We start from the raw sequence: 23,716 nt of genomic DNA, 5'->3' as shown, positions 1-23,716 counted from the left end.
TTTATGGGTAATTATGGTTCGTTGCAAGGTCAAAGTTACCTTTCAGTTTTTTTTTTTCAATTTCATAGTCAGGTTCATACACACTGTCACAATTATCATTTTCACACGACTCGCTTATCGTTTGAACCACTTGAGTCAGATTCCTCAAATAAACTAGTAGTGCGGTGTCGATTTGCTTTAACTCTGCACTGCCCGCATATTTTATCACCAAGGTTCAACGAATTTGGAAAATATTTGGAAAAAAATGTAACTTCATTTAATCTTAATAATATTTTCATTTTGCCCTTGACTTTATTCATACCGTAAAACGCTGCAACTTTGCCTGGATTTTGACGTTTTTTTCTTATATCTGTGAACCTATTTTTCATTATGAGTTTCATGAGTATTACTCTGAAAACATACCCTATGCCTTACCAGATAAGACTCAAATCTCATTACCTAATCATACTGTTTTTCCGATTTACAAGCAATCAAAGTGGCAGGCAAAGTTGTAGGCCAAAGTAACTTTGCCTAGACGGATATCTCCATAAATAATGTCTTGCTATTTGCAATAATATTTACTCTTGTGCATGAGACATTATGCTTGTCCCTGACAGTCAAATTATTGCCATAAGCTTAATACTTTTTTTTCACATGCAATAGGTAAAGTTGTAGCAGGTTCCACAAACTTTCTATACAAAAATATCGTTAACTACAGGTTGTGCCAAAAAAATATTATTATTAAAAAAATCTATTTATATTGTTAGTTACAAAATAATCAACAAACAAATGTAATATAATGTTGTTTGATTTCTTTTAGTATTTAATAATTTGAACTTATTTAAAAAAAAATACAAGTACATTGCAGATACACTATTTTGCTAATTTTCAATGCATTATTATAGTGTAAAGTTCTATTTCATTGTAAAATTCTAATCACCCATCACCTTTGAACTCCAATTGTAATCGACCTGACACCTAACAACCCAGATTTCGATAAGAAAGATAACTGCAAGACAAATCAAATGAGCCTAAACACAGTGGGTTTATTATGTGTAGTTTAGAAGTTGCTATCTTCGGTCTCCATTATCAGACCATCTCGATGGTACCATAAACATTGCATTGTCACCCAAGTTACATAAGTATGTCAAACACCTCAATTGGTCGCTAATAAGTGGTTGAAAATTAGATTGCAAATTTTGAACAAAAAGACAATTACAAGTAAACATACAACATAATTATAATACAATAAATATACAATTGCAAGTAACTACAATAAAAAGATAATAACACATTGCAATAAGTTTTTTTTTATAATTTTCATTTTAATACCCATAAGTTTTTTTTTGTTAACGTTAGTTTATTATTGCATTGTCAGCAGATCTACATAGGTACCCACACTGAAAGTCGGTGAAAATCGACTTGCAAGATTTGACTTAAACAAACAAACATTGCAAGTTAATAAAAAGCTTGTAATAAATAAACTCATTTAAGCAGTTTAGGCAAGCTTATTTTTACTCTTTTCTGTACATTTATAAAATTCAGCTAGTGATAGCCCTAGACCCAGGCAAAATTGTGTCATTCAAGTTTCCAAAACACTGCCCAATATTGCCTAGTACGTTATTATGCTGAAATCATGTCATTTTCTTAAAAATATTAAACTTACGGGAAATAGACAGTCTTTACTTACCCTGGGACGTTACCACTTCTCAAAAAACACCTTTTTCGTAGATAAAAATTCAAAAGTTGCGAGGCACTAAAAAAATGCTGCCACTCACGCCGACTTATGATACGTAACTGGCGGAGCAACAATGGAGTTACCATTGTATAAAAATGAAATATGTGTTGCCTGAATAATGAAAATTACTACCAAATGGTAAAAAACAAGAAAAAACCAAGCAAATTCGAGAGGTCGTAATTGAAATGAAGTAGGCAAAATTGCAGCATTTTACGGACCTATGTTTTGCGCAAATATTACATCGCTGATTACTTGCAGACATGCGTAATTATTGCAATAGGCGTCACTTGGACATCATATTATATGTACGTACATAGCAAAATCTTGATGATAGTTAATAAGTAATAGTTAAGTTTAAGTTTGTAGAAATGGGAATAAGTAATAGTAATTAACCGACACAGAAGGAATGAATACTTTTTAATTTTTTTTTAATTTTTGTATGTGGCCAATAATCATTATAAACATACATACAAGTTTCTCTAAAAGTTATAAATCGATTAGTTTTAACGAGCGGGTAAAGAAAACATATAGTAATGTATTCAATTAAAAAAAAAAAACACCCTTATACCACAGATAAAATTAAGTAAATACATTCATTTTGTAGCCTGTTAAAGATGCTAGCTTTGGTGAAAAACTTGGAGGTGTCGCTGACGAAAAATTCTTAAAAATATTATGTTTTATTTATTTATTTATGTGTCCTATAATTCCTTTTACTGTAACGTAGGGGTTTACAGTGACGTAGGGGAGAACGTGCCGATTTTACTAAAACGCAAGATATCATCTGCACTATTCAAGTAAAATTTTAGTTTTGTGATGTATGTTATGTGAAATTTAATGTAGTTTTTGAAACAACAGGTTGTTTTTAATCATATGCAATGTGAATTAAATCAAAAGCCATGTTATCCAAAAAGTCAGATGAGCACAACTTACCCCATAAAGGGGCGGGATGTGCCGATGATGAGGTAAGTTGTGCGTCTTATATTAAAATTATGTTAAAGTCTAATTTTTGGGTTTTAAAACAACAAAAAAGGCTTAATTCAATAATCGAGTGTATTTATCAAAAAGTTAACGACTTGTAACTTACATTAATGTACATAAATATGTACCTACAATATACATTGTACTTACTGTACGTTTTATGAGATCAACATAGTAACTTATCTATTTGAAACATAACTTCAAAAGTTTGAACATAAAACTTAACATTTACAAAAAGTTTTGTTATATTTATTCTTCGGTCGATTCAGAAAAATCGGCAAAGCAATTTGGACAAGTATATGTCGTGCAATTTCATCACTGGTACATTTTGAGTGTGCCCAGTTTTTGCATATACTGCATTGTATCCACTGCTCTCCTGGTCGCGAGTTAGAATAGGAGTCACAACTAATAAGGCAACAGCATTCGTCATCATCTTCTTCATCTGTTTCTTGCAGTACTCTTCTTTTTTCGTTCTCTGATTCGCAATTTGTGTTGTCTAAGTTGATCAGATTATTTAATAAATTTGATCTGAATATGGCTCTTAAACTTTTTGATGTTGGATTTCTATTGCACCCACCTTTCATGCGATAAATTCATGTGATGTAATATTGACAATTTAGCTTAGATATGTGACGGATTGTCACTTGGCCGTGTCATAGAATCATAGGAAAAACAGCATCTGGTTGGTGGGATCGAGTGTTATTGGCGTTTAAATAATAATAAATGTATTGCGTGTACTCAAATCATCTTTTTATTATGAATTAACATAATAGAATATAAATTAAATGACTCACATCATGTATGATGTGTGCTCGGCGGCGGTCAGAGCAAAAGGGAGAGAGCATAGATAATACAGATTTACTTGTCATATCATTTGTCATAGACAATGTAGTTGATAAGTTTTACTTAAGGGCTACACAGATATTCCAACAAGATATCTTAAAAATACTTTTTTTCATAGGTACCTAGTGTATCTACTATAACATTTAATAACGAACTTACCGCAATTTTTAGTCCAATCATTTAAACGATTAGGATCTATAGTTGGGAAGCGAAAAAGTTACCTTCCCGAAAACTTCCAAGCCAAGTCACCGTTTTAAATAGGGTAACAAACTCGAAGTCCAGATTCAAAGCAAGGTCGTCGTATGTGGAATATAATAATAGTCAAAAAGTCCGTTTTGCAATGTCAGGTTGCCGTTCAAACATAATCTCGGAGTCCAGATTGAAAGCAGTCGTTGTGCGTCGTAATTTGATCAATAAGCCAGATTTTCAAAGTCAGGTCGTCGTTTTAAACAAGATAACACAAATCGGAGTCCAGTACAATAGCCAAAGTTATCAGGAGACCATAAATAACAAGGAAAGGGCAGCGTAACACTTCGCACCGTAAAACGCAACACAGACAGCAAATGTAACAAAAACAAAGTGCGTTTCGGTCGCTATAGTAAACTTTTAGGTTTGTTTGTGCCAAACGCATTGTGAAAAGTACTAAGGGAGCGCAGGTATTTTTATTCTTCAACTTTTTTCTGTTATTAATTGTAGTGTTAAAATAATTTAATTTTCGTATTTTTGGGATAAGAAATAACGAAACGCTCTAATGTTCCATTAAATATCTATACGGGAAGTGACCGCGACGATACAAGATGGCGCTAACGTCCTCGTATAGCACCACGGAGTAAATGGAGCCGGCATTACGCGTAGTTTGTTCTAAAACCAGCGTAGCCGGCATTTACACGCACATATTTGCATTAAAGTACGCATGAGGTGTAAACACAAAGAAATGTCAGCTTTGTAGTAGTGTGCGTACGCGCGTTGCTACGTAACACTACAATGCAATGCTGTATGCTCCGCCTACGCAGAGATGGAGCCAGTCGATATATCGATCTATCGATTCTCTATCTATTCTCTATCTATATGATTGTTATATTATTAATTTTTAATTCATATATTTTTGCGTAAATAATTGACATGTAATTTATAAAATTATACAATAAATGATTATGATTATGATTATGATTATGATAGTTAAAATATTTAATTAAATGAAATGAAGTAATAATGGAAACATACATTAATAGATAAACGTGACATATCTACGTACTATAGACAAAATAGTAACAATAGGGTTTTTGTGTGGAATGGCATATTCCGCAATGTCGCAAGTTTCATTGAAAAATAGAAGCACTGAATAACGTTAAAATGGTTTAACATTAATCTGTCAAGCTATTGATAATTTTCAAATGGTTTTTGAATTAGAAAAAATCCATAAAAATGAACAATTGCTTGATAAACATAAACTATGTGTCTGCTAAAATACTAAAAAAGGCACAATCTAGTTAATTAACATTTTTATTCGCCTCTAAAAATAATGTATTTATTTAACAATTGCCTCTTGGTCATTTGATTTTTATTGTTTTTTAGCAAAAAATGCAATTTTATGCTCATATGTTTTTTAACACGGCTTTCATGACATCGGTGACGTGGTTGGATGATGGGAATTCCCTAAAGTCATGGAAACATATGTTATTGAACATGTCAGTCCCGTGGAATTTCGCATGACTATGGTCACCAGGAGACCCATCTTCATACTGTTATTAAATTTTTGGGTCCTAATAACGGCCTCAGCAGTTTTGCACAAAGCAAGGATGTCATCTGAGGCGTATAAAAGTCCTCCTTTATCTTTGGCAACTGTAAATTTGTGCACACTCTTTGTTGAATTTGCCAACAACGCTCCGACACATGTGTCACATTAAATTTTTTTCATTAAAATGTGGACTACGCTTCCTGCGATGTGGCTTATCACTTGCGCACTGAATTCCGACAAGTTGTCATAAAATGAATTGATTGCTTCGTCGTCATCGGAGAAATTTTCGTTACTGTTTATATTATATTTGTGATACTATTGATCCTCTGTATGGCTGAGGTGCAATCCAAAATGGATATGTTTTCCAGTGCACTGCAATTTCCTGTGCCGGCATTTTTAATTTCAATGTGCACCAAAAGTTTTTTATAAGCCGCTTTAAATTGGCGTGCAGTCGGGTTATTATTGGCACCACCATGGGACCGAGTATTCCCAAAAAATAGTTCCAGGTGGTCCTGGCTGACTTTGTAAAACGGGAAGAAAACTAGCTCCTTGGACTCAATTAAAGAGGTGAAAAAAAGGCGTAGAGTCTCCATGCACCTATTGAATCCTAAAAACCCAACTTTCCTTGGACTATTAATTACAAGCGTACCATCTGCTTGTCGAAGCGTTGATAAATATTTGATAGCAACATCCAAGAATGCAAAGATTTCCGATGCATTGTCCTGAATTAACGCTTTTTTAAAACCTCTTTGGTACTGTTGGGTAATTGTAATTGACTAGCATAGACCGTGGGGACTCACCTGTGATGTGGTGTGCAGCTTCCTCAGGGGCTTCTGGTCGTGGTTCCTTCGATGATGAAATGTGGAAATCTCATAGGCTGACGTCGGCAGACGACTTCTATTTGTGCTGAACACTTGTAGGTTTTGATTTTGAGATCGTTGAGAAGATAATATAGCAACACTCGCTTTGAGAAAGCGTTCCGTTTTAGGCTTGTCCCGTTTGGAATATGCTATTCGATTAAGTATTAACCGATTAAGAAATAGAGACAAGAAAATACGTAGTTTTTGTGCGTATATATATAAAAGTACCGGACAGGTACATATTTCTGGAATTGAATACGTCGAACAAATTATTCATTTATCTCAAAAATCGTGTAGTTGCCTCGCTGTCATTAAATAAGGGTAGATTTAGTATCTCTACAAAAATCTGTCGCATCAGCCACACTGTTGCTGATCAGTTGAGATGCAAGCTTAACCTTCATTTTTTGATTTTTGTACTCAATGTGTTGCGAACGAAGTTTATTGGCCAAATGGAATTTTTCTGTTTCCTGGACGGTATTAATTAATTGTAAATAATCCCATTTGACTTTTTTCCCGTCTTCATCAACAAATGTTTTGTAAACGTGAAACGCATTTCTAACTAGCTTAATCATATGCGATGGATCTAGTATACAGGCCACAGGCAGTTGACTTATAGGATGTACACCCGCTGGATACATTTCATTCATCTCACAGGGTTATGGGGGACGTACATCTGATAAAGCCATCACGGAGAAAAGTGTACTTCCCCTAAATGCAGTAATCATGGCCGATCGTGGTTTTAAAGAGATTGAATAGCTCTTAATAACAAAAAATGGAAACCTCTTAAGACTTCCTAGTGTCTTCGCCAATCAAAAAATGACAATAAAAGACGTAATTAAAACTAAGGTGATTGCCAGTTTGAGGGTGCATGTTGAGCGTGTAATTAGGAGATTACGGAAATTCCATATGTTAAAACCCCACTCTGTGGTTAATAACAAACACTTAAAATATTTGGACGACGTGGTCATTATAGCTTGCGGATTAAGTAATTTTCAGAATCCAATAATAAAATACGTTTGATAATATTATGTTGCTGGGACTTATAACTAGATTCTGTTTCAACCTGTGTAGCAAGTGTGCTCAACATTGCAACTTTAACTCTTTGAACTTTATAAAAAAAATGTCATTGACACGCCAAGGTCCCGGGACCTTGCCCGTGCGCAAGCGAGCTAATGTAAACCTTACTTGAAAGTGTGAAGGTTACTTTGACAGCGTCCGCCATAACACCTATAGTTGTCCTTAGCGCTGTGGGTACGACTAGTAACGACGACTTTAGGTGTTCTTTGCGTTCAAAATGTTAAGGATTGGGTTAGGTATACTTTAATAACAACCTACAATACATTCTCAACATTAAGGGTGTTAAAATGAGTAATAATAAGGTCAAGACAAATATATTTATTTAAAATAAATACAAAGTTCAAAATGAATGTCATGCTGTAGATACACTTTTTAAAATTACAGGATACACATTCTCTTCCCAAAATTCTTCTGGATCTCTCATCAAATGATGTATATAATTTTTATCAAAATGGACAACAATTGTCTCAATTAAGCTGTTGCTTTCAAATTTCGGGTCCGCTACACAGAACAAACACTTATTTTTGCCAGCCGCTAGCATCTCTAATTGCACTTGGCCCATAAACTTATTAGCAATTTGCCCATTCTTTATATAATTTCTTTTAGTTTTCTCAGAAATGGGACGCTTAATTTCGACCACAAAGTCATCTCCAATGCCATCAGGTGACGCTCCAAAAATTCCATCTATAATCAAAAATCCACATTCTTCTATTTCTTTATTTATATCAGTCTTTACTTTATTCAGTACTCGTTTTTCTAGGGGTTTATCCCTTTTCATGGACTTTGTTTCTGGTGCTTTGCACCCTCCTAGTATTTCTTCAACAAGACTGCCGTGGGGTGTTTTGCAATGAGCAATTTCATAAACTTTTGATCCTGTAATTCGGCCTTGTCGAATTGAATGCCACTGCTTTGAGTTCACTTGGCCTATAGTGTCTTTCATGAACTTTTCTTCAAATCTTGAAATCTTGTGATAGGAATTAAACACCAACAAAAATGTTGGGACCGTAATTGACTGTGCACTTGTTATATTTTGTTAACCTCTCAAATGGTTCACTTAGGCCTACCATGCCAAACTCGGTCAAAACACGGAAGGCCGGATCTAAAATACATTTATTATTCCTGCTGTTTTGAAACCTCACACGTCACTGTAAGTGACGCATGAGGTTGTAGCAGTTGATTAAAGAGAGTGGCTACATTACCAAAGGCGTCGTCGCATTGTAGTGCTAGAGTACGAGTACGACGCCTAGTCGGCGGTATATCCAGTTGCCCTTGAGGCTCTAAAACCACGACGGGGACCGCGGCGCGAGCCTCATATATTTTGAATGTGGCACCGTCGTGCGCAAGGGACTTTTTAGTATTAATAAGTTTGTTTTCGCTGTTTCCTATTTGGTCGCAATAGCACTCGAGTACTGTATACGAATTGGCGTTCAAATGCTTAACAAAGTCGAAAGTGCAAGTATTTTTTACCTACCTTACCTACCTACCTTATTTGTTACCTATAACAGCTGGTCAGCTGTGATCCACACTACAACTTCCTCATTTTTTTTTGAGACAAATACATTAATATTATTTTTTGGCTTAAGTAATCTTATTTTAATTACATCTATGGTGTACAGGACATAGTTTCTTAGAATTCTATATAATTATAATCTTAATGCTACTTGGATATATAATTTGATTATATGTCTACATTACATTTTCCTTATATGGCTATGGAACACATTATTGCACTGACATGTGTTCATTTATTTTCAACGGATAATATGATATTTATTTGTTGTGTATCGTTGATTGTTCTTTGTTTTATAGGGATAGCGGTTCCTTATATGGTTGGAAGTGTATGTTGAGATGGATTTGGTTTAGGTTTCGGTTCAGGACGGTGAGTTAATCCAGTCTTATATTACAAAAATCGAACAAATTTATAGTAAAATCATAACCTTATACGAACAAGACGCAATGACGTCGAATGAGAATTTTAACCTAAAAACGGCGGTAGCACTGCTACCAGCCATGGACGGGTCCGAGGCCGTCACTAAACAACTTATAGATGGCATAGAATTTTACTCTACGATGATCAAAGACTCAGACTCGAAATTACTAATACAATTCGTAACTAAGACCCGCTTAACCCAAGGTGCTAAACTCAAAATATCAGACAAACAGACCGTTACAAGCGATTTAGTTGATGAGATGAAACTCCATCTGTTACCCATAAAATCAGCAACTGCGATACAAACCAAATTATTAACGGCAAAGCAAGATTTATTCGCAAACCTCACCATAACACAGGCCAATGGAAAACCAGAGGTCTATGCAAACATACAACCGTTGAATGAAAAAACCGCAATAAATAAATTCGCGGAGGGCTTGCGAAATGACAAACTAGGTACCATTATATCATCGCGGGGATATACCTCGCTAAAAGATGCCATCCAGGGTGCAAAGGATCAGGAGGTATCCACATCATCTATGGCCGCCGCGGAACAACTCTTGTACTTCCGGAACTGAGACTACGGTAACCAAAAACCCTATAGGGGTCGTTACTACAATAAACAAAGTACTCTACAGTAATTCAGGAATTTACTTGGACATTGTGAAACAGGCCCTAAATTACGCCAGTTATCACTCCTTGTTATAACCATTTCCCCCTACGCGCGCCGGGTCTCAAACATAGATAGATTTTTTAAGTTGTGAAGATGGATTTAATAATTCCTTCTTAAGTTATCGTCCGTCCTGTGGGGATCGGTGTAATGTAACGTTTGTATAAGAGGTGATCAAGTATTATCAGCTCACGCATTTTATTGTAACTAACTTACCCTACTCTCTTATATCCACTATATCACCGGACTAATAAAAGGAAAAAAAAATGAAAAATTACTTTTTCTTAAACGTCAAGTTAGGTACTTAAAAAAAAATATCATTAGCATAATTCACGTATTAATTTTGAGAAGTTTTTAAGATGTCATTCAATAAACAAATTTACTAGATTTTTATGAATAGTTTCTTTTTATGTAAAAATAAATAAATAAACAAAACTACATACTCGTATTTATATAATCAAATAACTTTATTGAGCGTAGCTCAATATTGATTGATTTCATTGATTTAATCTTCTATACATAAATATTTCAATCAATTTGTAGCTTGTACATCAAAAATTGCATTGGTAATTAGAGTAGTTGATTGTATCTCTCTTATAATATTTTAAGAATACGTTCGACTTGTTATTCCAACCTGCAGCTTTTCTCAAAACATCTAGGCTAACACCAGCCTTGTGAGCAGCTGACGTCGAGGCGTGGCGGGTGCTATGCGCCCCAAACACGCTTACATCAATCCACTGTCACCCAATGTCTTTTAAACCCAATGGCCTATTGTTTGAGAGGTGATCGTCGGCCCGGCGTTGAAATATTCAATTTTGTTTTTCTTCGATAGCAGCAGCTGCCAAGAAGAAATGATATCTTGCCATTCCTTAAAAATACGTATTGATGATGTTATATGTAAATAAATGGAGTGCAAATGGTATATATAATGAAAAAAACAGATACTTACTGATATTTAACTCCAAAAATTTGTATTTTACACTATTTATATAGCACAAGAGCACTTATCGTGACCCAGTGAGCACCACAATAGAATAATCAAAGTCTAGCCGTCAAAAGTCGACTATACATCTAATTATCCAACGACCGTTGCCAGCATTTACCGTCTATCGCTGTCAAACTGGACAAAACGGTGTAAATGCTTTGAAACGGTATAAATCTATAGTCTGTACTTTTAGGTATTTAAAGAATGTAAACAAACGGGAGCTGTCAAAAATGACAGATCCAGGGGTTCTGAACCTTGAAGATCAGAATAAAGATCGAAAATATAGCTAGCCACTAAAAACACTTTTATTTTTTATAGTGAGCAAATTTTTCGTAAAAACATGAAATTTGAATAATTAAAAATGAATAACTGGTAAGTATTTGATAGTTTTTCGTCAAAATTTTCTGTATTACTGGTACCTTCTAAATATATACCTACTTTATCTCTATATTTACTATCGTTCCGTGCCTAAAGGGTCCTTAAAGTCCTTATGCCATGTGCTCATGGACCCTTCCCTGTTGGAAGCCACATATTTTTAAATAAAACGAAATATTTTTATCAAATATGAGTATTTTATTCCGAATCACTTGATGATGACAACGATGATGATGACTCCGTCACATTTGTCATTATTCTATCCGTTAATCATCTATTTGGTTGTCTAAACCTTTCATTTTTTTCCTCTTTTTCAATTAAATGTTCCTCACATTTCTTCCAATCTCGGGTTTAACATTGCCAAGTGCCTCAGGCAATAAGTTTTTTTTTAATCTTTCGCTTGAAAGTAGTATTTTTGTTCGAAATTTCACCTTTGCCCATATGAGTTCGATGGGGTTGAGCTCGCAGTGGTAGGGTGGGAGTCGTATTAGACTAATAATGCCCTTTTCTTTGGCTTTTTCGTCCACTAGAATTTTTTCATATTTATTCGCACTTTTTTCATTAGTTGCGCCTTAACCTACTTAGGTCCAAAAGGTATATTTTTTGATTTTAGCCATTCCTGGATATCTGCCTTTTTAGTTTTTAATATTGGTGCCTTCTCAAGTTTGCGAGAATGATATGGTGCGTTATCCATTACTACGTATAACGGAATTTGGCTCAACATTATTCAAAATAACAACGAACCATTTTTCGAAATTTCCAGCATTCATCTCGCTATGGTAATCACCATCTCCCTTGTTTGCAAGAAAGATTAGCTCGGCCTCCTTCAAAAAGCCAGTTGAAGATCCTACAAAAGTACACAAACATGTTATTGCAAGCTAGGGTTGTTTCACACGTACCACAACCACACCACGTCGCAGCGTTAAATTGCGGTCAAGCAGTGGTTACGTGTGAATAGTGTCGCTGCAGCATTTTGCAGTTGCGTTGTGGTGCCTACAGAATGTGGTTGTCGCTAGTAGTTGCGTTGTGGTTCCGTCGTGTGCAGACGCAGTTATACTCCGACTTTCATAGAGGGAACACGCCTTGTATGAGCGTACTCATGGAATTCGAACAGGAAACATTGGTGTTGCTATCCTTGTTATGGCTTTTATTAGTAAGAAGAAGACGTCGGCATATTCGTCGAAATAGAATTTATTGGGTACATCCCTTATTGGAAAACAAAAGTAAAAGCCAATTTCGTACTGATTATCCCATACTTAGAAGGTTCAAGAAGAAGTTTTATAAACAATTTAGAATAGCACGAATACATTTGACTACCTACTTATTAAACGAACTGAAGAGTGATTTGCAAAAAGAAGACACGGTCATGAGAAAAAGCATACCATCTGTTGAACGTCTGGCAATGTCATTGAGGTGAGTAAAGTTTTTTTTATAGTTAACCATTGTTTTAATACTTATACAATAACGGTGCAAATTAATTAATTGACATTATATTAAGGTTAAGATTAAGACTGTGGCACCTTTCATATTATATATTCATGTCCGTTACGGCCTTATCACACTTGCGAGTTGCGAGTGAATTTTATATGGAGGCGATCACGAAGCGAGGTCGCCGCGTCTGATTTTTATATAGAAGACACGCTCGCAACTCGCAAGTGTGATAAGGGCCGCACACGCCACGCATCCGGTCTACTCCGCCTTTATTATTTTTATTACCATTGAGTTTATTTGCACTTGTGGCAGGGAGGATAGGGAGGCAAAAAGCAAAGGCCGTATACGATTGTATTTCTAATTGCCATTCTTAAAAAAAAAGTAATTAATCAATTAATTCAATCTGCAAAAATGACCTCTATAATCGAAGCTTGAGAAGAGTCGCTGAATGGAGATTCTGGTACTGACATATCTCTTCGTGTGGTTTCAGTACGCAAACTGCTAAGCCGTGGAGAGCCTGTTTCCATGTCTTGCATAAACTGAGACCTAGACGAAGATGGTCGCTCGTACTGTTGGTATCCATACGCTGGTGTCGTATACCCCTGTCCGTGATTGTATTTGTCATTACGTGTATTTGTAGGTGTATGATATTTTTGAATTACATTCAATATTTATATTTGAGCATTCATTTTCCAATCATCGCGTATGGACTTAAATCTATCGTATAAAGATAGCAAAAAATGCATATCACTGTCACAGGACTTTGCAGGTTCCTGTTTACGTGTAGTAACATGATCGTTCAAATGACTTGTTAATTTCTTTATTAACCCATATTCGGCATCATCTTTTTTTGGATTATTTTTTGGTTTCTTCCATGTTTCAAAATCACTGGTACTAGTAGTATTCTCGCCTTCAGTATCGATTTGTTCCATGTCATCGTCTTTTTTTGTACTGCTAGAGAGGATTTTGTGGGTCTTTTTTCAGACAGTGGCTTTAAAAAAGATAATTGATTAAAGTAGTAATATCTCCTTGAACTACCTGCACCAGAACCGCTTTTCTGTGTATTTTGTTTTTTTAAGTCTCTGTTGAAAGAGTCCCTTAAGCTTCTCCATTTTCTTTGTAAGTTGGCAGCTGAAAAATTAATTGTTTAATTGAACATATGTAGGAAAGTAGGTAGTTAAATAAAAAAAGACATATAAGTTGTATTTAAGGTAACGCATATAATTATTTTAAATTAGTTTAATAGTATATTAATTATATTATCCATTGCACAGAATGTAAAAAACACTGTTGTAATTTTGGGAAATGATTAAGTATCGATTATAGATTACCCGAAGCAAAAAAAAAACATGTCTTTATTTTATTAGCTTACTTTTAATTTAATTAAATAGTGTACAACATTAATCTACTATTTTGAATTTATTTAAACAAAATAAAATTAACTAGATTATTTTATTTTACTGTAATTTTTAATATTATTTTTTTGTTACAGATATTTGGCAACGGGGTGTTCGTTGGAAGACCTCGCGAGTTCATTTAAATGCGGTACTTCAACTGCTAGTAAAATTGTCCAAGACGTGTGCCGCCGGATTTGGGATAAATTGCAGCCTATTCATTTACCAACACCTAATAAAACAATGTGGCAAGATATAGCAAACAAATTTAAAAATAAAGCAAATTTTCCAAACTGCCTAGGGGCTGTAGATGGCAAACATATTAGGATTATTCATCCACCACATAGTGGGTCATTGTTCTGGAATTATAAACATTTCTTTTCTATTGTTTTAATGGCCGTATGTGACGTGGATTATTTATTCGTGTATGCTTGTGTAGGAGCCTACGGTAAAACTGCCGATTCAACTATTTGGAGAGATTGCAGTTTATATAATGCAATGGAAAGAAATAATTTAGATCTACCTGGACCGCAACCAATTACCCCTCATGGTAGGGCCTTGCCTATGGTATTCATTGGCGATGAAGCCTTTGGATTACACAAACATTTGCTGCGACCATATAGCGGCAAGCAATTAACTATGAAAAAACGTGTTTTTAACTATAGATTATCACGAGCACGAAGATATGTGGAATGTTCCTTTGGAATTTTGATAAACAAATGGCGAATATTGTCGACTGAATTTGCAACAGACATAGTAAAAGCGTGTATCGTATTACATAATATAGTACGCAAGCGAGATGGCTATAAATTCGAGGACACTTTATCAATAACTTCCAATTTGTTACAAATGCAACCTCTTGTTCAAAGTCATAACGTGATTCGAGCTGATTCTGTTAGAAATGAATTTGCCGACTATTTTGTGAGTCCTGAAGGTGAATTATCGTTGCAGTACAATAAAGCGTGAATAGGGTTGGTAAGTCAATGTTGAAATGGGCAAAGAAATACTAATAAATAAACTCACCGCACTTGTTTTTTTCTTTTGTTTCCTTAGTATCAAAATCTTCATAAAACTTTTTGCAAATGATTTCCCATGCTTTGTTTTTTTTTTAGTATGCGATTGGAATATTCTTCTGTCCTATGATCCCAAAGGCATGGCAAATTATGTATCTCCTCAATAAACAAATCTGTGTCAAAAGTCTCGCAGTCGGACATTTTTATGACATTCCGCACAACCACCCGTCACCGCAGTACAACGCTGAATGAACGAACGAAGGGGGGAGAGCGCAGGCGCGCGCTGTAGTTGCGATGTGGCCAGCCGCTAGTTGGCGTTGTCGCCGTGGTTGCGTTGCCGTTGCGATGTGGTTGCGATGTGGTCGTATTACACACGCGGTCGATGATGACGGCAAAATGTGGTACGTGTGAATTGTACTATTTATTAAACATACAAAATATGCGCCCCACCACGTGTTGTGGTTGTGGTTATCGTGTGGTTGTGGTACGTGTGAAACAACCCGTAAGCTCTATGACTGCGAGTTGCCCGCGCGCCGCTTGCGGATCACTAGCTTGTGTCGAGCCGAGGCGATGCTGTTCCGATGCCGATATATGTGCATTACAGTATGGAATTTCTTACAAAGAATACTGGACGGCTCGAGTTGAGGCGGCGCCGGTCCGGTGCCGACCGGTTACGTGTGCGACAACCTTTAAAGAAAAGAAAACAAGTATTATTATTTAGATAATGATTTATTTTTTGACTTTTCTTACATTTATTGAATGCCTTTTTTTGCAATGTTTGTTAAAGTACTAACATTTATTCGTAAAATATCCTTGCCGTTTAAAATTTTGTTGATGGTCGTGCACAGATTGAAAATTGCAAATCGGATAGTAATGGCCAGGAATAATTCAGCTACAAGCTTTTTGTGTTAACAACACCTTATAAATTTGAACGAATAGAATTTTTTGACTTGTGTAATTTCGATGTGGTTCCTTGTCCAGGTATTCGTTCGTCGTCTTTACAATAAACCCAAAGAGTCTCACCGCATACTCCGAGGGGTAGTTTAATCTTTTATTAGCCATTTTGTATTCCCTGTGATTGATTTAGCGATGGATTGAAGTTTCCTCGGTCGTCAAATTTTTCCGACAAGTTGGACAATCTAACTTTTTTATTATTTTCCTAAACAACCATCCCGCGGAGTATGCGTGTGAGTGTACATACAAACGCTCACGCCGAGCTTCCAGCTGAATGTTTTCTTGCATCATATCATCCTCCAATACACTATAGATCACAGCGACACTTCTTTTGGGGTTCGGGCACTTCTATCTTTCCAAACAATGGTTTAATCTTATGCCGGCTGTACACACTCGCCTCTCGCCTCTCACTGAGAGTCTTGGGCGAGAAGCTCTCGACGAAAGCACACCTTGTACACACTCGTGCACGTCATTTGAACAGAGGATATCGGCCATGATGGACCTAGAAACTGCTGCTGCCGTTTGTCTTTGTGCTGTTAGTTATTATAATTACTTACACATATATCATAAAAGAAAAATTACTAAACCATGGCGAAAACGAAGGTGGTGGATACTCGATTACTATGCACCGCAAAAGAACCCAGTAAGTATTCACATATCAAGGTTTTTTTAGTTACCTGCTGCGAATCATGTTTACAATAAATAATGTTTTTTTTTTTTTTTTTTCAGAACCACGATGGATAATCAATTGGCGGAACTAGTAGTGGAACCTTCTGGTCAATTTCACAATTTTACAAGAATGTCCGTAACAGACTTTGAATATTTGTTGCAAAAAGTTTCTCCGTTAATATCGATCGAATATCGAATTACTTTGAGATTTTTGGCCAGCGGTGATAGCTTCGAAAGTCTGCATTTTCTGTTCAAAGTTTCTAGCTCCATAATATCCAGAATTGTACCTGAAGTGTGTGTTGCGTTAAACGAAGTATTGAAAGATCAAATTAAGGTAAGTACATACAAAAAAAAAACCAAAATCAACAGGGTTTTATTAAAACATATTTTTAAAGTAATAATTGTACACTGCAGATAAATTAAGCCTCATACAATGCCCGACTTAAAATATCACTAATATTATTAGATTCCGAAATTTCTGGAGCTATTGGTTGGTTAACAATTTGATTAGATAAAATACGAATAGTAGGAGGTTCGGTAGCAATTTCATATGTGTCCCTTAGCACCGAATACGAACCGGAAGCCGACGATGGCCGTATGTTGTGTGGAGATGTACTTGGAAGTGACACTTGAATTCTAGCTGGTTCCGAATATGATGTACAAGTTGAGGATGGTCGCCTTTGGTAATAGGGTGCTGCGTAACCGGAAGCCGACGATGGCTGTATGTTGTGTGGAGATATACTTGGAAGTCGTCTAATAAATAATCCGTCTATTTCGTACATCATTTGCAGACTTTCTGTTTCTGATAATTTACGTAGTTTATTTGCCAAGATTTTCCCGTAACGATCATAGTCGTCTTCAGACTGTTGCGGTTTATTGAGAACTTTATTAAGAGAACTCATAGCTTCCTTCATTGTTTTCCCAGCCTCTTCTAATTCTATAGGATTTTTTCGACGACGTGGTATAGTAGGCATCTGAGGCAAATTGTGTTCAGCCTGACCATCGTTGCCTGTATTTTCATTTTGACTTTCCGGTGTAGGTGGAGTCTGAAAGTAATAAAAAAATATTTATTTTACAGCTGCCACAGGATCCCCAATCATGGCTACAACTAGAAAAAGAGTTCAAATTTCCACACTGTCTGGGAGCTATGGATGGAAAACATGTCGTCATGCAATCTCCTTCACATAGTGGCACAGAATACTACAACTATAAAAGGAGTTTCAGCATTGTACTCCTTGCTTTAGTTGATGGCAATTATAATTTTGTTTTTGCTGAAATCGGAAGTCAGGGTCGAATTAGTGACGGTGGTGTTTTTCAAAATAGTCGACTATGGCAAAAAATGTGCTCAAATAATTTAAACTTGCCAACACCACGACCACTTCCTGGTAGAACAAGAGAAGTCCCATATGTTTTTCTAGCGGACGGAGCATTTGCATTAACGACTCATGTGATGAAGCCATATCCTGGAAGGCATAATGAACAAACTGCAAAACGTATATTTAATAACTTTCGTCTTCACGCGTTGCAGTTGAAAATGTGTTTGGGATACTAGCTTCAAGATTCAGAGTATTTCGAAAACCTATACTTCTGAACCCAGAAAAAACAACTGTGATTACTATGACTTGTGTACTATTACATAATTTCTTAAGAACTTAAGACGATGAAGTAATACACTTCATCGTCAATATACACACCTCCTGGTACTATAGATGTTTACGACCAAAACAATGAACTGGTATCGCCGGGGTCATGGAGGAACGAAATTGAAGACACATGTGCCATCAGACCCATACATCTAATACCAAGAAGATCCTCATTGAATGCAAATCAGAAAAGAGATGAATTTACAAATTATTTCTTCAACTTGCACATGAATAATGCTAATTAACTTACTATAGAATTTGTTCCTCTGTGTTTATTGTTTTTTTCCAATAACGGTGTCCTTCAAAAACGAGTCCATAAACTCAAACGCAAACCATATAGGTTTATACACGGAATCAGCACTAGCTCCGGGTTGAATGGATGCCTTAATTTTTCTTTTATGGCTCCGATACGTGGCCATAAGCGAATCCCGCTTCTTCTTTAATTCTTGAACGGGAATACCTATCATGTTGCTTATTCGGACCCAAGCATCATGCATAAATTGTTTGGCTTTGTTTTAAATGCTTTGGGTCCCAAATCACAGGTTCATTTTGATAGCATTCCAAAAATTCCATTTCACGATCGTTGGACCACATTTTTAACAGATAGCGAACACGTCTTTGGGAGAATCAACTTTTTAGCGTCACTCGTTGCCATGGTTACGATTAGTTGTCCAGGGGACAAAAGTTCATTGAAATACTGATTTTATGGTACTTAAATGTATTAAACTTGCGTTTTTGTGGTCGTTATAACCAATGTCCATAATGGGCCCCCTACTAAGCATGTTAATAGAACGGCATACAACGTCTCTTCAAACAAACTGTGCCACTGTTGTCCCTTGGACAACGGGACAGGATAACAAAACAAAAAAAGTTGATTCACCCCTTTACACAAATACAGTAAGCGGGCAACTAAATGAACGAGTGTGTACATCCTTGGTCTCGTTTACCTCGCGAGAACGGACGAGACCCTTTGACTCGGCCGCAAAAAACCGACACGCGGCCGAGGCTAACCGAGGCGAGAACCGAGCGGGCGAGACAAGGCGAGAGCATCATGTACACACTCGTTCTCGGTCAGTCTCGGGGTGTCTCGGCGAGTGTGTACAGCCGACATTAATTATTTGACACCCGGAGTCCTCCTCACAGTTCAAACCTTCTGAATAAAATTTAATAAACCTGGTTATGAAGAGCGACCTGAATGTCTGTGTAAAGTTGTGGCAATCGGGGTCATCATTTCTAAAATTATAGTCACGTACTCACAACACATAAAATTGCCACAACATTTGCATACTTTTAAGAGTCACTAGCCAATTCTTTAAGGTGTGCGCAGGCACCCGAGCGACTTGTCCAGTATGCGGGTCAACGAATTTCAATTTTGTTAATGGCCTTTTGCCAAAAGGCGTGATGACTTGATATTTTAGTAACAGCTTTTCTTCAATTTTTTCCCTTGGTTCCAAGAGCCGCTCCGTGGCACGAATCAAAAAGGTCGTCAAAAAATGATACGGTCTCCGCCGTATTTTTCAGCATATCACTGACTTCTCTCCCATCCGAATAATGAGCTGAAATAATAATAATAAGGTTAAATAAGTTATACTGTCTTATTCCTTAACTTAATAGTGAAATAGTAGTGACTAAATAATAGGGGCTGATTTTTTTTTATTAAGAAACAAACAGTCTTACTAAACAGATAAGTATATAAAGTAACATCTTTCTAGTTATAGACCTATAGTTTCCTATATGTAAACAAATATTAATAAAAACTTATCACTATAAGTATAAATTACATGCATATGTATAATAAGATCTCATTACAGAATATGTAATGAGATCTTAATTTAGTTATTAATGAAAGTAATCTAATTTCTTAAACAATCTTAATGAGCTGCTAAATATGTCTACGTTTTGGCACTTTCCATTGTACAACCTACATGTGCGTTTAATGTATGAGTGCTGCGCATGTTTAGTTCTGCTGTTTTTGATACTAAATAACATTTTGTTACGACAACTACGTTCCGTTCTACGGGGCACGCGTAAATCTATATTTTGCAAAAGTTCAGGGGCATCTACTAAATTATTGAAAATTTTAAATAAGAAAATTAAATTAGTACAGGAGCGTCTTAAGGAAAGAGATTGAAGATTATATCTGGCTAAAGAGGTGTAATTTTTTATAGTGCATATTGAAGTTTTTTTTTTAAATCGACACAAAAGGCAGTGGGCCTTGCATAAATCTGCTGTCCAGAGCTCCAAAATGGTTTAAGCCACCTCTGTGTTTAAAGTATTTTTTTTAAATAATATATATAATTTCTGAACCAGATTCAAATTAAAATAGTTTTTATTCCTATTGATATTGCAGTTCATCAACAATTTTTTAAATTTAATTATTTAAAAAAATGCTTGTATTAAAAGTAGAATAAATTGTATGAATCATGTGGTATTTATTTAAAGGGACCCTGTTACGTGACATGGTTTAATTAATTACCACGTGCTATTTAAAATGTGAATGAAGCATTTTTGTAAGCAAGATCAAGAGCACTAATTTTAATACAGAGATATGCTAACAGCTTTGCTAGTTTGGTATATATTCTAGCTTATACGCGTAATATATTAGTAAGTTTAATATAACTTAAAATACAATACTTTCTTACCTTCACTATCCTCAGAGACCGATAGTGAGCCACTTGGAATCTCGCTATCAGAAAATAACGTCGGGTAGACCCGATACGTAAGCGACCTGAATCCGTGTTAAGCCGTCGTTCGAAGTGTTTGTGTTATAAAGTTGGACACTTCTTATCAGGGCTTGTAAACCGGTAAATATTCCGTAGCGGTTAGAGCCACACTTTGAGAGCCTAACCCATAATAAAGGTTACGCTCGCACTCTAACCGGTTAATATCTCGGAGCGAAAAGAGGGAACGAAATTCATTTACCGGTTAGAGAACGGTATCTCCGTGTGAGCGGAGACTAGGTTCAATGCCCCTCGCCGCCGCAATGGCCGCTCGCTTTACCCGATTTGTTTGCTATTTAAGTATTTATTTCTGGTATTAGATTCGATTTTTCAGTTAGTTGACTCAGTTGACTGTCGTCATCGTCACTCGTCAGACGTCAATAGCAGTGGCCGCACGCGTGCTCTTTATTCAATATTATTATTGCTATACGAGTTAGCAAGCTTTTTTCGCCTACCATTACCATCATACCTACAGTACCTACTTTATTAATAATGAACACGCAAGAGATGGAGGAAGTAAAGGCTCTCGTGAAATATCATCTTCGGCAGCGTAAGTATTGTTAATTAATTGTTATTTAGTAGATCCCGTTTAACATTATTATATGATATACTACCTATTATTTAAATTATGCTTTAGTTTGAGAATCTTATTCACGTCGTAGTCAAAAAAACGTAGATAGTCACTAATTTATACCGTGAACCTAGTTACTAGTTAGGTACCTATGTATTTTCACTTCTCAGGTTTGTACTTAATACTTACCCGTATGTTAGGTAGGTACAGTCGAGGTCAAATATATGTTTACACTTTTGCAACTTATTCCATTGCATTAAGGTGCAAAAGTGTAACCATATCTTTGACGGCGCTTTACCTATAGGTGGTATAATTAAAATTTTACTATTTTCACGGGCGGTCCCGTTTCATTAGAATAATATTGTTTATCTTGGTCTAGATGTTAGATGTCATAACAGTTATTACATTACACAACTAGGATGGTAACAATAAAGAATGATTCAAATCGCAAGTACCGTAAAATGGGGCTACTTTGATTCGCGGGGTAACATTGATCATCGATTTTTGGGGAATAGAGAGTTGACATGCTTAACAAAAATAGACGCTGAAAGCGTTCAGAGACAAATTCCTTATAGTTTAAAAATTCGTGATCAAAGTAGCCCCATTTTACGGTACTTGCCATTTGAATCATTCTTGTGATATCAATGATGCCTACTTGTCGCACGAGTTGGAGGCAAGAGCTTTCTTTAAAATACCTACTAATGTGATGATGTAGATGAATGTAATCATTAATTATTCTGTATAAAAACGCACTTGAAATACATTTTGAATCGGTCTGCATTTTTTTTTTCAGAGCATGTAATAAATGACCCAGGTTGTGATGATAAAGAAGACCGCCCAACTCGAAACATAAACCCACGGAATATGAAATCAAAGGAAACCGAAAACACTGAAGGTTATAAATATCAACCATTACTATTTTATGCGATGCATCATTGTATTGTGGGTACTTGTTTACATATTTAAGTTGAAATCATCCGATTTCAGATATGTTTAAAGAAGTACCGATTTCGAGTTTCAACAGGGGCAAAGTTGGGATACTGTATGCGACTGTAAATATCAGAAGTATGAATCTAAACAAACAGAAACAAGCCTATCTCCAGTATCTCCAATTTCTCCAAAGTACAAGTTGGTTGATGCAGTTACTCAAACAGAGAATCCTGATAATGTACGTTACGTGGAAGCTGCATCCGAGGCGTTTGGTATTTATGTTTTTATGTATGTATTTATGTTTTGGTATTAATTGTTGAATGTGCCTAGTGTAAAGAGGCGCTATGTTATGTACGAAATCATAAAAATATTTGAGCATTGTTCGAAGTAAAGATTTATTTAAATACTTGTCTCATCAGATTCTACCGACTGTTATTATGTTCCTACCCACACTTATCATAATAAATTAGTTTATAAATAAATAAATAAATATTATAGGACATTATTACACAAATTGACTAAGTCCCACAGTAAGCTCAATAAGGCTTGTGTTGAGGGTACTTAGACAACGATATATATAATATATAAATATTTATAAATACTTAAATACATAGAAAACACCCATGACTCAGGAACAAATATCCATGCTCATCACACGATTAAATGCCCTTACCAGGATTTGAACCCGGGACCATCGGCTTCATAGGCAGGGTCGCTACCCACTAGGCCAGACCGGTCGTCAAATTATAAATAAACTGACCTTTTAATCTTGGTTATTTTAACATATTATTATTTTTTCCTACTCCTCTACTGTTATCTGTCATTTATGCATTCATTAACACGAATATATAAGAACATACATAAAAGGTTTCAAGAAAAGTCTATATTGTCTATTCCTCATAAAAGCTCTTGTGCTTTTAATCGCTATAACGTTACTGCGATTAATGGCTACCAACCTAACAAAACCAAAACGAATACAGTTTTAAACTAAGTGCATTGCTGCCAACTTACAAAATATTCATTTGGTTGCATAGTAAAAATAATTACTTCATAAGTCAGAAATACGCATGTGACACCCGTAATATAGCAACACCCATAGACTACGAAGACCGCTTAGCGTTGCTTGTTAGTCTCCGTAGGCTACAGTGGCCAAAATTGAGAAAAAACTGTCCAAAAATTTAATTTAGCAAGTAGCAAGTACCAGGGCCTCATGAGTTA

General features: G+C 35.8%; 1 protein-coding gene and 1 pseudogene across 1 annotated transcript; one reads left to right on the top strand and one right to left on the bottom strand.

Moving 5' to 3' along the window:
- Positions 1 to 16,165: 16,165 nt before the first annotated feature.
- LOC133525320 (uncharacterized) lies at positions 16,166 to 18,186 on the top strand (annotated as a pseudogene).
- On the bottom strand, positions 16,989 to 18,530 carry LOC133525233 (uncharacterized). Its single transcript, XM_061861522.1, has one exon. The coding sequence runs from the start codon at positions 17,606 to 17,608 to the stop codon at positions 17,054 to 17,056; it is 555 nt and encodes a 184-aa protein (XP_061717506.1). The 5' UTR covers positions 17,609 to 18,530; the 3' UTR covers positions 16,989 to 17,053.
- Positions 18,531 to 23,716: the final 5,186 nt, after the last annotated feature.

This window comes from Cydia pomonella, chromosome 14 (genome assembly GCF_033807575.1).
Source record: "Cydia pomonella isolate Wapato2018A chromosome 14, ilCydPomo1, whole genome shotgun sequence".
In the NCBI taxonomy this organism is placed as follows: Eukaryota; Metazoa; Arthropoda; class Insecta; order Lepidoptera; family Tortricidae; genus Cydia; species Cydia pomonella.
Note: the sequence above shows the minus strand (reverse complement) of the source record. Positions and strands in the feature narration are given on the sequence as shown.